Below are 16,418 nucleotides of genomic sequence, written 5' to 3'. Positions count from 1 at the left end.
TCTCTCCAACACATTTGTTGAATCACACCGATATTACAGATATTTATTTACATTCCATATGTGAAGGGGCTATAAAATTTTACAGCTCTCTTTCCTGCTTCCATGCTTCTGGCATGTAAAATAATTGCAGCTTTTAAAATATATCTGCTGCATACAGTAAGTGAGCCCCAGAAGGCTTTTGCCTAAAGAATTTTCATTTCATGGTCAGTTAAGCTTTCTACATCTGGAAGAAACGGAACCTTGACACAATTACATTCCTGACTGTTCTCACGACTTGCTGGAGGATTAGATTTGATTCTCAAACATTATTCCTCTTTAACACCATTTGCATGGCTCATGTCTCTGATTGTGTGGAGACTCTATTAAAAACTGAGGGGAGAATGTGGGTTTCTGCTCCTTGCCTCGTGGCATTGTCGTCAGCACACTACTCACTTGTTATCAGTCATCACACATTGTACTGCAGGACGGCTTGTGGTGGCCCTTCATTTTTCCTGTAAATGGGATTGATCCCCAAAAGTCTAGTGACAATGCCTATAGAAATTCTATTCATCTACGGTTTTATCACAGCCTTGAAAAGAGAACGCAACTTTAAATGAGATAAGTAACAGTGCTGTTCTCAGTGCATTCTATATACAGAGACAATGATTTACGAAGGCCCTAAGAGGGGTGTTTTGTCATTTTTGTCAGCACACTGATAAAGGAATGACAACCTTATATACATGATTACATTCTGTGTTATTTGTTATGGCTGCAGGGGCAAACAAATAAACCGTGCACTATTGCAATTACATTTTTCATCAAGCCACCATGCTCATATTTCCCAAACACTTGTCTTGGTTTTCTTCCTCCATACTAGCTTACTGGTGGAGAATATTTAGTGTCTGCAAAAGCCTGTCCCTTATCAGAACTTAATGAGAAACCCAACCAGTGAATATACCTGAGCTATTTTCAAAAGCTTCTTCCATGTCATTGCATTGCCAAGTGTTCTGCTAATTCTTCTCCCATAATGTTCAGCGTATGTCTTGCAAATTGGCCACAGATGCCGGGCTTCTACAAAGAGAAATACATTTTCTCAGCTGCAATGTGCCTGGCAAGCCCTGAATCTGAAGTCATTATTTATTTAATCTGCTCTCCTAACAAGCTTCTGACTCTCATTTTTGTCTCCCAGCATGTGTCCTCCTGATTTGTGATTGAGTCTCAATAGTGCCAAATAGTACTGGAGTTAGAGCTGCCAGTATTGCTTTATTCACAATTTCTTCTCGATTTTCTCCCTGCCGCACAGCAAGGGTCTTTGGGTTCTATTTCAAAAAACACCTGGTGCCTTCACCACGTTTTAGGTTTTTCTTGACACATGCAAGCATGTACTGAAATGGGCTCTGTGTCCTCCATGATTGAATTCGAAACCGACAGTAGTAAACTTGTTGTATTAGATGTTAGAATCAATATTTAGGAGATATGAGGCCTGCCGTCTTATTACATTTACCACTATGTGGTGATGTATTTTAAATTTTTCATTACCAGCTAGCTGTTTCACATGCCATTAGCTTTACAGCAGCAAAGATATGCTAATATCCAATATAAAATAGTGTGTTTAGATCATGCAAGATGAAACTGAGGCTGAAAAAGCCATTTGTAGTTTGTTGTTCACATGATTTGATATGCCTTGATATTGTGTAGATTGCCAGTGAATATAATACCCTTGGTTTTGACTGGTCAAAAACCACTATATCCTGAATCAAATGGAAAATGTGAGCACTGTTGCAGAAAGCATGTTTTTCTACACTTCCCTCTTATCTACCTTCCAAGCCAAGAAGCACTGACATGAGTTGTACATCAATTTAAGAGAGTGGATTTTTTTTTCGCTCCGTTTCTTTTTTCTTCTCTCCCTCGACAGACAGCTATTGTGACATATTGGGTCAGTCAGAAATGAAAGATATTCATGCAGGCATGCAATACTTGTAATGAAGTCTCAGCTTGACCTTCTGCATGATTGATTCTGTAATTTACTTTTCTCAGGCAGCTCTCAAAATGAAGTGATGTCATGTTGGACAAGTTTTAAATACCCATAATGCATCAGGAGAAATGGTGGAGGGGGGTATGGGTCAGTGGCCGTACTGGACCAAGGGGAGGGAACCTACTGGCCCCTCAGTCTGAGGTGTGGAGGAGAGAGAGAGAGAGATTTGTTTTTAAGTGGGGGTTAGAGGTTGGGAAGATAGATGGACTGAGTTTGCACACCACAGAGAGAGAAAGAGAGAGAAGTGTGTTTGACTGAGACAGGGCAGGGGAAAGAAAACAATTTATCTTCATGCTATTATAGCCTTTACCGGCATTCAAAATTCCATTTTTCTCATTTGGCTTAAGCACAGACTTCAGCAGCTTGCTGAAAATGGAGGAAAAAAATAAAACGATGTACCCGTTTAGAAGCCGAGTAAAGGAATATGTGCAGAGCACTGATAAACTATCTTTAATAGGACTGACCTTTCATGCTGGCGAAAGTTACTGGGGGATTCATCCTTATAATTACCATATAGATGATTTTACCCCTCTCCTGCCATGGAACATTTCCAAGAGCTCTGGCATTGATTGAATGGAAATTGAACTTGTTAACATTCTTTTCAGCCTGTTACAGCTTAGTACATGGTGCCACTGTTCATAAATTCTCCCCAAATTCTGATTTTCAGTATCTTAAAGAACAGACTCGAGCTTGCTTTCATTGACATCAGTGTTGAGATTTTTATCACCGCACTTGGTGAATGCATAATGTTGCATTTTGAGTCCAGCTGCTGTGTTTATTGGCCAATGTTTATTGTGGAAAGGGTTTCACACATTGTCAATCGTGTTTGGTTTTTTTTCCATCTGCTAGTTTTCAGACTGCTTAATGTGGCTCTGTTTGGAGTGTTTGCGGTGTTAAAAGCGGATGAGGCCAACAACAATGTACAAAACAAGCTATTTTTTTTTCCTTTTTGCAGCATATTGTTGACAGCATTATGTTGTGGCCAGCTTTTTCAGCTTTCACATTAAAAGCAATACAATAGGGAATACTACAGACTGAATTTACATTAAAAAACCCTTTATTGATTATGGAGTAGATTTCAGCTTGTTAGTGTTTGATGTGCAAACACATGCACACACAGACAACACACCTACACACACACACAGAAACCTGACTAAGGAGGGCACATCTGGCCACTGTGTACTCAAGATAAGGACTTATTTGCAGATTTACGATGACTATCAAAATATCTAGTTAGATGTCTGCTGTGACTGCTGACAATACTGCAATCAAAATGCAAATGAGAAGGCAGAGGGAATAAATAAACATTCCAGTAACAGATTTATATTCACAATCAAGGCAACTGTTACTTAAGATGATTTCTTTTGCTAGTGTGTTATTAGCTGTTATCTTTCAAATTAGACATGTACTAAAGCTGGTGTTTCTCTGATGCAAAGAGAAAAATACTATTGCTACAATATCTGGTAAAATAAGACATTTAGCAGACTGTTGAATGTGATATGATTAAGTGTTGGATATTTAACTGTGGTCATCAGTGCCTGTTTTTTTTTTTTTAAATGCACAACATCCAAAGGCCATTTTGAAGAAATCACCATATTCCAAACAAATGGCAGAACGGGCCATTGCTCTAAGTCAAAACTGCATCATTGGGATTGAGCAAAAGTGTTATTATACAGATGGCCACGACTAATGAGCTCAGTGTGTGCATCTTTGATGTTCGCAGCGAGCAGAGAGCAAACTGCGAGCCATCGTGTTCTCAGTAATGAAGATGACAATAGCACTTGGAACATGGTGGGTTGCAGATATGTAAATCACAGTCATTTGGTCATGGGCTTGTTTATTTCAGCTTTTATTTCAGAGAAAACTGAGAGCTTCCATATTTGAAGAATCGTCACAATACGTCTTCAATTTCTTCCCCCACCTTTGCTTCACCTTTGCAGAATCTTCCTTGCACATGTAAATATAAATCCGCTCGCACTTCATAGATTGTATTTATGATAAGCAGTAGACATGGCATATGAGAAAGAAATGGATTGTAGATCCAATATGTTTCTGTCTGAAATGGTGTTACAATATTGTTTTTGAAGACAGGCATTCATAAGGTTCTTTCAATAAAGCCAGGTGCGTGGGTTTATGATGTGTTGATGTTGGGAGAGATTGAGTTTGTGCTGCTGAATACCAGATGGATGTACCGAGGGAGAACAAATCACCTTTTCTGTTGTGTTCACGTCCCCTTCTCTGTTCCATGTCAGCTCTGCTGGCTCTCTGATCAGTCTTCCCTCTAGGGAGCTGGCAGTCCTTGTAATTTCATCCTCGCCACAATCAATGCAAACATGTTGCTTGCACCTTCTCTAAGACTCTTTCAAGAACCTAATGTTTTACCAGGAAAAGTAAAAGAGATTTTGAAAATGTTATTACATTATACCCTGGATGGTAGAGGGGAGGGGACCTGTCCAAAGCTCTTAAGCTTCATACCTTCAGCCAGTTGATTTATGGAGTTGATTATAGAGAAGTATTTTTTTCCACTCTTTGGCAGTCAAACATGATCTATGAAAGGCGCCTCTTTCACAGAGTTATAACCTTAAAGTTACATTACATCAAAATGTATAGAGCTCCTCAGGCTGCTGGGCCCCTCAAACTAAACTGACATGTAGGTGCATGCATACAAACTGCGACTTGAACAGTCTTTTTATTGTGGCATTTGAAGTTATGTACCACAGTGCAGGGAACTGAGTCCACTGTTACCCTCCAGGGACTGGGCAGTCAAAAGCTGTGTCACAGATTTCCATACAATAGAGTTTTGAAATGAATCAAGTGAGCTGTGTAGCCATCTATTACTGGCTTATAAAGTTAGGTCCTCGGGTGTCAAGATAATTTATCATGGCCTGTAACCAAGACATTTAAGACCCAGGACATCATGACATGTGATCTGCCACATAACAATCCACAGAATCCAATGACCCGATTTTCTCTCTAGTAAAAGGATACAGCTTCATAAGCTTCATACACTGGACAGCAGGGTGTCACAGTGAGCGCAGAGACAGATCTTTCAACTGGAAAAATCAGGTGCAAATCTGTGCAGCTCGCCCTACTGAAGTTATTGTATTATTATTTTATTACTATCATAACAACCCCCCACTTTTATGTCATTTTTATAGAATGTTGGACCGGGCCATCTTCGCCAGTACCCATCCAACCCAGCCATGGTGATGAAGTCCATCATCAGCATGAACAGCCCCAATGGGATGCTATCACGGAATCAGCTGACCACCATCAACCAGTCCCAACTCAACGCACAGTTGAGCCTAAACATGGCAGGACCCAACATCGCCCATACTTCCCCATCACCACCTGCCAGCAAGTCCGCCACTCCCTCTCCCTCCAGCTCCATCAACGAAGACGACCAGGACGATGGCAACAGGGTGAGCAAAGAGTTAGAAATGATTTGGATGCAGTGCAAGCCATATGGTGGACATTTTTATTAGAAGCACCTCGCTTTACAGTGAACAGCTGTGCCTACATTTACAACAAATGTATTCACTGATTAATGATTCAGGGGATTAACTGCTCATGTGAGGGACATTTTTGTGAATTTCTTTATCTTAGTGAGATTATTGCAATCATTGCAGGTCATTGGAGAGAAGCGACCAGCCCCAATAGATGCCACAAAGAAGCCCAAGACTCCTAAGAAGAAGAAGAAGAAGGATCCCAATGAGCCTCAGAAGCCGGTATCAGCTTATGCCCTGTTCTTCAGAGACACACAGGCCGCTATCAAGGGTCAGAACCCCAACGCCACCTTTGGAGAAGTGTCCAAGATTGTGGCATCCATGTGGGACGGCCTGGGAGAGGAGCAGAAACAGGTACAGCAAAATTTGATTATTTAAACTGTAGATTCATTCAGCTGCAGCTATATTCTGGCAAGAAACTAACACATAAAACATAGGTGTATATAATGTATTCTGGCTTATGTGATAAAAATTGTTGCTATTTAAAAATAAGCTTTATTTGTACATTCACGAGTACCTTTGTGTCATCACAGGTTTACAAAAGCAAAACAGAAGCTGCTAAGAAAGATTATTTAAAGGCCCTTGCCGCATACCGTGCTAGCCTGGTTTCCAAGGTGAGAAACTGTTTCTCCTCTTTACCTGAAAAATGTGTGAATATGAATGAAACATGAATTAAATGACTAAGAATTCTTTGTATTATATGACACACTGTGAAGTTATAGACAGCTCTGTTGTAAATATAAAATAACCAAAGCAATTCGAGGTCTAACTTTAAAATACATTTTCTCCATCCAGGCTGCAGCAGAATCAGCTGAGGCCCAGACTATCCGCTCAGTACAGCAGACCTTGGCCTCCACCAGCCTGTCCCCAGGCCTGGTTCTGCCTTCACCCCTCAACCAGCACCCTTCCATGCCATCAGCTGCCCAGGCTCTCCAACAAGCCCTGCCACGGGCCATTGCCCCAAAACCTCTGCAGATGAGACTAGGAGGCAGTCAGATCGTGACCTCGGTTACAGTTTCCCACCAAAACATGCCCTCCGGGATGCCTCCACAGCTGCTTGGCCAGATGGGCGCTGGAGGCGCCATGGTTGCAGGTGCCCAGTCCACAGCGGTGTCTCAGATGAGCCCACCCATGCAGCCAGTGCAGCAGCATGCAATGCAGCAGCTCCAGCAGCAGCAACAGCAGCAGCAAATGCAACAGCACCTCCAGCACCATCAGATGCAGCAGCAGCAGATGCATCACCAGCAGATCCAGCAGCAGATGCAGCATCAGCATTTCCAGCACCATCTCCAGCAACAGCTGCAGCAGCACCACATGCAGCAGCAGCAGCAGCAGCAGCAGCAGCAACAGCAGCAGCAGCAGATGCAGCTGCAACATATGCAGATGCAGCATCAGCTGCATCAGCAGCAAATCCAACATCTCCAGCAGCAACAACAGCAGCAGCAGCAGCAGCAGCAGCAGCAGCACCAATCCCAGTGTTCCCCACCCCAGCACTCTCCTGGTACACCCCATTCAGTGGGAGGCTCTGCATCGCTCGGTAGCCCCCAGCCGGCTCCACAGCAGCAACCACACCCCTCCCAAATCCAGGCCCATGCCCAGGTCCTGTCCCAGGTCAGCATTTACTGAGCCAAATGGAAATCCTATCTCAAAGAACAGGAATAGAATAAAAGCATCATTCCACGTTGCTTTTCTAAGTTGCACTTAAGAAGTGTGTAAGATTTAGAATGTTATACAAAGAACTTGTCCATTGTTATAGACGGATATGCACTCGGGTGTACAGGGGGTAAACATGTTTGCTGGGTTTTTGTCTATAAAATAGGCTGAGCTATGACAGAAGCCTGTTAGCAGGAGCGCCCAGTGATTGTTTATTTGTTTGTTTGTGAGGTCTTTCAATTGTCAATTTAAACTGACTGGGCACACAATATGTTGAAAGACGTGTGTCTTTCACTGTTTTATTTAACAATAAAGCTTTATTTATGAGGCCAGAGTTGTCAGTTCAGCGCAGCGAAAGAACATTTTGAATGCATTTCAACAAAAGGATTTTTATCAGCTCTCGCCTGGACTGAATGACTCACAGGATCCTTGCTGGAAACCAGTAACCCACACATCAGTCTTTGTTCCCACACTGGCCAGTATATAGCAAGACTTTCTTTCCTCCAACCTTTCTCTTTCACCCATCATTCTCTCAGATTTAACTGTTCAACAATGCCGTTGGGGAAATCGTTGATCAAATCATCACACGTTGGAAGCCGAGTGATATTTGAACACATTTAAACCATGTCACAAATGCAGACAATGTCTTGAAGAGTAAGGGGAACTGAAAGTAAAAGGTCTTGGGACGCAGATCTCTGGATGAATGACTGAACAGACTGAGACAGAAACTGCCATAAATCATTTATGTCATCACATCATCATCAAACTGTAGCTGTAATCTGCTGTACATGATTTGTAGAGTGGGGAGAGATGAGACCTCCTTTATCCAGTAATCTACCCTCCAGATGATTTGCCCAAAAGCGTGTAACTGGCACCCCCAAAAATTATTCTTTAATCTATTTGTTTTTACTTCAGATGTTTAACAATTAAATTATGTTTTTATTTTGTGTAACAAAGGGGATATTTTATGGTAAATACAAATTTCAGGATCAAGGCAGATGGTCTGGGGATTGATGTATTTTTACTCTGCTCCTTGATACCGTCATTGTTTTAAAAAAGGAAAAAGAAAAACTAGCAGAGCCAGTTTGTTGCACTGCCAAAGCCAACAGAAAAGGCATCGGAGGTATTTTTGCCAGCTGTACAGAAGTCCCTGAAAAAAAAAAGAAAATGTTGTACATTTTTCATATCACCTGTTGTAAAGTTTTAATATGTGAGGCTTTAATTAAAACATTGTTAAACGACCTGTGGATTGCTATATCACATAGTGCATTTCTGCTCTTTTATACTTTTTTATGAGTTACAATAGCAGCGATTAATTTTGTTTGTATTTTGCTTACAAACCCACTGCTTTTGAAAACTGTCCATAGAATAAATGCATATCGGTATGGAGTTCTTGAAAAGTTGTTTTCAGCTCACAATAGGAACCGTGATTTAATGTTTGAGTTTTGCTCGGCCATGAAGACGAATCCAGAGACATTCCATCACTAATATGATAGTAGCCATAATTTTGTATGAAGTATTATATATTTCTTTGTGTCTCTGTTCAGAATTAAACTATCAATCACAAATATTTATTTGAAGGAACTGGTTTATTTCAAGTTATGTCAGCCATAATTTCTATGAGGTATTTCTTCACCTTGTTAGCTATTGATCATAAACCACTGATAAATATTAATAGAACTCAGTTCTTTACAAGATATAAGAAATAAATTTGTATGTTTTCTATGGAGTAATTCTATAAGAGAAAAAGATACTTTGCAGGGATATAAGACCATTCATGTTGGCATTATTATAGTGTGTGCTGTTTCTCAATGATTTGAATGGAAATCCATTGTAACTGTGTGTAAAGACAGTGTTGATACTGGACAAGGTCAGCATGTAACTGGTACTTGTCTCAATAACAGTCCCCTTCTCACACACCAGTGCATTGGATTCTGCCTCTTTCTTACTCCCTTCAAAATCGCTTCATTTCCAAGACATCCCCAGGGGTTTGCTGAGCTCCCTTGAATAATATGGTGAGCGGGGGAGGGAAGGCAGGCAAACAATAATTATCATATCTTCACAATAGGCTGTGAATCCACTAGCCCAGAGAAGGGCCTTTTTTTCCAAAGGCAGCTGAGACATTTTAAACATGGGTTAACGTTAGTTACAAATTAGGAGAGTGAATCCGCTCCTGTGCTTCTGTGATAGCAGTTTGATAGAATTTTCAAATTTTGGTTTGTTTTCAATTAGTTAGTTTTAGGAGAGCATTTGTAATTTGGGCCGAGGCTTGCCGCTGCTGGTGCTGCGGTGATTGGCTCTTCAGCTCGGTATGGAAACGATGCCCATTTCTCTGCCGTGATTAATTGCAGCATCTGTCCTGTCAGAAGCCTGAGTGAAGAGGTCTGCAGGAAAACTGCAAATAAGCACTGGCAACAGTCTTAAAGTGCTTATGATGAAATGAAAATTAAAAACAGCAAGTGCTGTGCATGACCTGAATCTCAATACAGGGGGAGAAGAAGAGAATGTGAGAGCGGGTGTCCATGGATACCAAACACATGCTTTAAAAACACACAGTAATGAGGCTCTGGGAAATCGCTGTTATTATTCTGAACAGATTCACAGCAGAGCCCATTAATAATGCATGGAGCTCCTTGTTATTCCATAACCCCTCAGTACTGCGGTCACTGTGTGTACAAATATCTCACAGCCAGGGTTGGAGTTATGGGACTCTGCAATAAAAAGGTTACAGATATTTTCAAAACACTGCTATACACACACACATAATTTACAAGGATAATACACTACTCCTCCCATAATGGGGATTGGTTTAATTTGAATAGGTGAATAAATAAATATCACCTGCTTAATGCGGTATGCTCTGCAGTATCTGCTTGATAAATATATTTTTTCACAGTGTGACATGATATGATCATAGAAGCATGAAGCAATCAATAGCCGTGCTCGTCTTTCTTTCTGTCCTCATCATTAACTAACACTGATGAAATGCATTAAGGGCACTGTGACATTAATATGTCATTTGAGTAATGCAATCATGAGGTGACCTAATTGTCCTCCTCCTCCCCACTGAGGTCAGTTGCTCGGCAGTATGCCAAAGATGACTAAGGAGTCAGATGTGGAAGCTAAGGGATTCTGTATTTTAATGATTTATTTGGTTCTTTTGTTGTTTTCCCGTTCAGCGCACAGATACAATGTGAGCATAACAAAGGCCCTGCTGACACTGACCATCTGACCATCAGACCAACGCTGCAGCCAATCTCACAGTCTGGACTCAGGTCGCAGATGCAGGACCTGCCTCTCTGCTCTGACAATAAACTTTGTCTCCTTAAGAAAAAGGAAAAAAAAACCTCTCTGCTGATAAGACCTGGTCCAGGGGAGTGCAGAGACAGTTGACCCTACAAGTCCAATGCCAAGCCTTGCTTATAGGGAAGAATTAGGCCTCCAGTCAAATGGCTGACCACGTTTCAGGAATTCTTGACCTTGCAATGAAGAACTTCTCGGAGAACTATTGACCTCTGAGATGAATAGTGAACTTTGTTTGGGGGCTGTTGGCTGACTGGTCTGTTGACATCCCTGACCAATGGTAACGTTTGTTTAGAGAACTTTTGACCTGTCAGACCAAAGCAGCGCCACAGACGATGCCTCCAAGCAAAGTTAATTGTATATTCAGGGGGGGCTATTATAAATATTATGATACCCTAGCACAACCCTTTTGACAATCTTATCTAAATCTTTGAATTATGACGTTATCTCTTAACTCTTAATAAAAACAAAAACATTGATCATTTTTCTGAATTATAAAATTGCTCTGCTAAATTCCCTACAATAAATATAAATTATCTGTGCTGCAGAAAATACAAGCTCAAACACAAATAATCACATATGCACTCTCTTGCTTTATCTCCCTCTAACCTTCTCTCTGTCTTTCAGAATCACATGCATGCACACACAACGTGCAAACTCACACATACACATATATATTCCATCCTTGGATTTCTCTGAAATGATGTTGCCTTGGTGACACAGTGATTCAGCCTTTAGGTTTATCCCCCCTTTTGCTGAATTATGTTACATTGAGGCTGATCTGCCAGTCTTTTGACCTCGGTTAGTCAGTGCACTGGCTCCACTATCATAATTCTGATACAGCTTTGCTAATGTACAGCAAATCGGTGATCTGTGAACGTATACTTCAATGATTGATACTCCAGTTAGATCTTTCATATCGCCGGAGGAAGTGGTGCTGCTGTTTATAGCTGCAAATAATCATCTTTCCTCAAAGTAATTAATGATTAACAGTATGTAATCATAATCAATGTAGCACTGAAATAGCTAATGTTAAAACACACTTTTGAATCTTGCAACCCACTCAGTGAACGAAACAAGATCTGATGTTGAGATTAACCAACCTGCCTTATAATGATTTAAAAAATCTTGATTTAAAATCTTGCATGAGTCTTACATACTTGCAATCAGGAATTCAAATGATATTATATTTCATGCTAATACCATTGCCCTTTAAATATATAATATATTTGAGCATGTATTGTCATCAATCAATCAATCAATCTTTATTTATATAGCGCCATATCACAACAGAAGTCATCTCAAGGCACTTTTCACATAGAGCAGGTCAAGACCGTACTCTTTAATTTACAGAGACCCAACAGTTCCCCCATGAGCAAGCACTTGGCGACAGCGGTAAGGAAAAACTCCCCAGAGTGCAGATGAACACACGCTAGACTGAGTGCAGATAAGGAAACCACTATTATCCTGCTGTCAGCGTCATAAAGGTCATGGAATAAACATCTAAAGCCCAAAGAAAAACTGTTTATTGGAAGCAGTTGTCACCATAACAATAACATGAGTGAGCATATGAGGAGCTGGTTTGTTTCAGATTATTATGGTTAGCTCAGTATTTTATTGTGCATTGTCAGTATTTAGCAGACCAAATGCATCTGGAGCATTTATTCTCCATTGAGTTATATAGTCGCTCTAAAAAAATTGCGCAGCAAGCTGTCAGTGATTTGAGAAAGCTTTCTTTATTGTGACAGATCATCATGCCCCAGAGGTTGACAGATGTCCCTGTGTTGCATGGAAACGATAGCAGTTTCTTTTTATTTGGACTTATTTGGTTTAAGAATTTAAAATCCAGCATGCTCTCCCCCCACTGCCACTTTCCGATTTATTTCATCAGTATTATATAGGCTTTGTGTTCAGCAGAGGATCCCAACTCTGAAATTGCCTTTTATTGCAACTTACTTAGCCTGTTAATATAGGCTATTACAGAGCCAACATGTTTCTATGGCAACAAAACTGATAAAGTGTACCAGGAGACTAGAGTGATAGATTACACGTGCACGCTGTGTCACATCCAATTAACTCAAACTGACTGTACACCACATTATGCCACGACTTGCAGGAAAATCAATAAATATGGACGGTACCCAACAAGGTTCCCCCTCTGTTTCTTTCTTTCATCCCTCACGATGGCAGCGAAGCCAAGACAGATCATGCCACTAGGATGTCCCTGCTGCTACAAGAGGCAGGTGCTGTGTAGACACCATTCAAAACTTGGCCTATTCAGTCCAACTCCTCTAACGCTCCATTCATGCATAGCAAAACACCATCTGCTCCTGTTTTGCCCGGAGCAATCACAGCTGACCAAAAAAAAAAAAAAAGAAAAAAAGAAAAAGAAATCCATGATAACAGCTGTTGCCAAACAAAAGCCAAACAAAGGGGGTAGGAAAAGGTTAGAGACAAGTTAGACACCAAAAATTACTCATTGGAAAGGGCGAAGGAAAACATTTACTCTTGGTAATAGTCAGGGAAGTGGGATGCCATCCAGCAGGGTGATGGGGAAGGGGTTAAATGTGAGGCACTCAATCTGTGTGTCTGGCAGACTTAAAACAGTACAGGATCAGGTGATAATAGATTCAAGCTGAGGATGATTCTTTTCACAGTCAATTCTCAGGGTGCAAGAGCAGAGGCAAATGAGCCATAGAGTCTCCTCACAGTATATGACTGCTGACTGAAGTGCATACAGATGCAGGAAGATACTGTACATAGAGGCCATCCAGGAACAGTGTACTGTTACTGCTCTTTATATTGTGCCTATTGGTATTATATTTTCTTATTAATTGTTAGAAAATAGAAAAAGCCCAATGTGACTGATTCATTTTCCTATCATATACAACTAACAAAACCAGCAATGATTTACTCCTGAGAGATTATTTTTGCTTGAACAATTAATCAATTATGACAACTGTTGCTGATTATTTTCTATCAATCGACTAATCAACGATTAGCTGCGAACAATCAACGAACAGCTGCACTGTTTTAGTCTGTTGACAGCAGACTGTTGAAGACAATGCAAAGTAGGTCAAACTTGGTATAGAAATATGTTCTTTATCTAACTTATAATAGGTTTTGAATGCATATACGTAATTAAAGGGCAGATTATACAGAAAATTTGAAATAATAATTCACAAAGAGGAATATTTTAATGACAATAATTTATGATACATGCTGTATTGGGGAACAAATAACACTAATACCAGCCAGTGATAAAAATTAACATGGGTTGAAGTAAAGGGCAAAATGCATGTGCTGTTGCTTCAGTGAGGCTTATAGTTTCTGCTCTCCCTTGCAACACACTGCATTGTGGTGTGATTGGCACCGGTTCCTCGACAATGTGAGGCCTAGCTTGATCTAATGTATGGCCGCTGACCTGGGGGAGGGGCCGCAAGCGAAGGTGAAAGACCGAACAGCTTGCATGCCTCCAGACCTCAGCTGCCCATACAGACGGCGAGCTATAAAACCACTGTTTGAGCAACACAGAAGTGTCACGGCAGCCGTATACAACGCTGACAGGAGCTCAAAGGCACCCAATACAGGATACAGTGGTTGAGCAGTGGCCTGAGGGGGAGCAAAGTTAAACTGGAGGAAGGAGAAGAAGCAGAGGAGGGGTGGTATCGGTAAATGATGATGATCTTACCCATTGTCCCCATGGGGATAATTAAGTTTTATCTTATCGTACCTTATGCTGACTATGAACAGACCTGGATCTAATTGCATTTTCACATAATTCATAACATTTAAATAATTCCTCAACTTCACAGTACCAGATGGTCGGGTGTGTTTTCTGCCCATAAAACAAGAGAATATGTGCAAGAAGCTTCAGACAATCATAGGAAACCACTTGAAATGAGTAGAAAATAATGAGTGAAATGAGTCGAGTATGTTTCTGTGATGTGATTTATAACTTGTAGCTGACATTACCTGAATTTCCAGATGCTATGGAACTCTGGGAAGAAGCATAATAAATGCTGGAAATGATTTGCAAATGTATTTTTAACCAATTTGACTACGAAACATGCAAATCTTGGTTGGACCTTGATGCAGCGAGAGATGTCATAGGCGGAGCTTTATTTATAAACAGAAGCTCATGTGGCAGTTGATCAGTCAATTTGCCTAACAAATGACTCACCAACACATCTTCAGCTGGCTGCACACGATGGCCTCTTTGTTTGTAACACGATTTTAAGCAACCTGGAACCAAAACAAAAATGAACTAAATGTAAAAATGAGCGACACATAATGCCTGGGGAAAGAGCAGACAGCTGCTCTTTAAGGTCACGTCCTGAGCTATGAACCTGGCTGAGCAGTTTACACGACAGCATGGATGCCTGGACAGTGTACAGTAGACTTGTAATGAAGAGGGGAGAGACAGGACAGAAGACAGGCTCCAGCCTCATGCCATTAGAGGTGATTTGTCTGCCAAACTGATTCCAGTCCCAGTAGTTTTATCAGTTTAATGCCCAGGCAGCGTTCATTATTTCTTTGCCGGGAGGGTCAGCCTCTCTTCAGCAGAACAAGTGTGGGTTGTGTTTCTGTCAAAGAGGGAGGGGGGTTAGTGCTTGACCCGCAAAGCCATTCAGCTCTCAGAGTGATCCATTGTTTGGGTCCTCTCTTTGTTCAATGCCTGCAGAGAGAGAAGGGGCCGGCTACAGGGGAGGGAAGGAGCAGAGCTGGGGTCTCGCTGGGTGCCAGGGGTCTGCACTTACCCTCAACACATTCTCACCTACAGTCCTTTCAGTCCTAAAAGGCCACACAGCCTAATGTTTATGATGTGTATCAGTGTTTTGGCATACACACACACACACACACACACACACACACACACACACACACACACTGAAGACACTGTACTTCAGACCTACACCACATGTCAGAAATTTCTTTATGCAGCTGAAATATTTAAAATATTATTTCTGAGCATTCAAGCAGGCAAGATAATGAGGTCAAGTCAGTGTTTTTCTCACCATGAGACCACTTAAAGGGCATTAAAGTGCTTGGAAAAGCAGATTGATCTCACTGATGTACAAGCTTTGTATAAAAAACTGGAAGGTTCTGTGTAAGTTAAGAACATTAGTATCCGATTGCAAGCAAATTGCAAAGACATTAACACGGAGGAACTATGGAAAGGAGAGGGAGGGTCAGACCTTTTGGTTGGTCCAAATCTACTGTAGTCAGGTTTCGGACTGACAGTGATCCAAACAGTTGGTTTCAATATTTTACTGTCATGTCTGTCACTGCAGAGTTGAATTTGACTCCTTTTTTGGTGATGCCTGTAGTGCTGAGTACACATTGTTGTTGTGTTTCTGCCGTCAATCATTCAACAAAGGGGCAAATTAATAGATGGATGCAAATGGATAATAAATTACAATTAAAGCAGTCAGTGGGCTGAGTGTTGTATTATTGAGGAGTGGTAATCAGACTAGTACTGATCATTCAGCCATTTGTGGCCACATTTTAAAGATTATGTTCTGCAGCCACTGGAAAAAAAATAGTGTCAGGTAATCAAGTTTACAGTTCCTCCTGTGGTGTGAATCTCGGGTGAGACATTACCATCATTTTTATCTCCATTTGCTAGACCCCAATAAAGCTTTAGGTTCAGTCTAGTACTACTTAGCTATTTAGTTTGATATAAAAACACCATAAACAATTTAAGTACAAGCCAAAAGACATCACTCTGCATTTAGACATTGATCACACAATCATGCCAGGTGCTATTATGACAAACCACAATGGTTTGCATTACATTCATTTGGAAGAGGCTGACGATTGTTAATAAACACTACTAGCATATAATTACAAATACATATAAATGTTTGGCAGTGTTTTTATTAATAGTAGTAGTAGTAGTAAGAGTCTGGGATTTCTAAATCAGTTTGCATTCTACAGTT

General features: G+C 40.9%; 1 protein-coding gene across 1 annotated transcript in view; it reads left to right on the top strand.

Annotated features, from left to right (window-relative positions):
* tox3 (TOX high mobility group box family member 3) overlaps positions 1-8,743 on the top strand; it is a 44,072-nt gene extending 35,329 nt beyond the window's left edge. The window contains exons 4-7 of the mRNA XM_044329788.1: positions 5,173-5,436; positions 5,644-5,874; positions 6,054-6,134; positions 6,316-8,743. Coding sequence (XP_044185723.1) covers positions 5,173-5,436; positions 5,644-5,874; positions 6,054-6,134; positions 6,316-7,146 — 1,407 coding nt within the window. The 3' untranslated portion in view covers positions 7,147-8,743. The remainder of the gene's footprint in view (positions 1-5,172; positions 5,437-5,643; positions 5,875-6,053; positions 6,135-6,315) is intronic.
* Positions 8,744-16,418: the final 7,675 nt, after the last annotated feature.

This window comes from Thunnus albacares, chromosome 1, assembly GCF_914725855.1.
Source record: "Thunnus albacares chromosome 1, fThuAlb1.1, whole genome shotgun sequence".
Lineage (NCBI taxonomy): Eukaryota > Metazoa > Chordata > Actinopteri > Scombriformes > Scombridae > Thunnus > Thunnus albacares.
The sequence above is the reverse complement of the archived record's forward strand: the minus strand, read 5'-3'. Positions and strand labels throughout refer to the sequence as shown.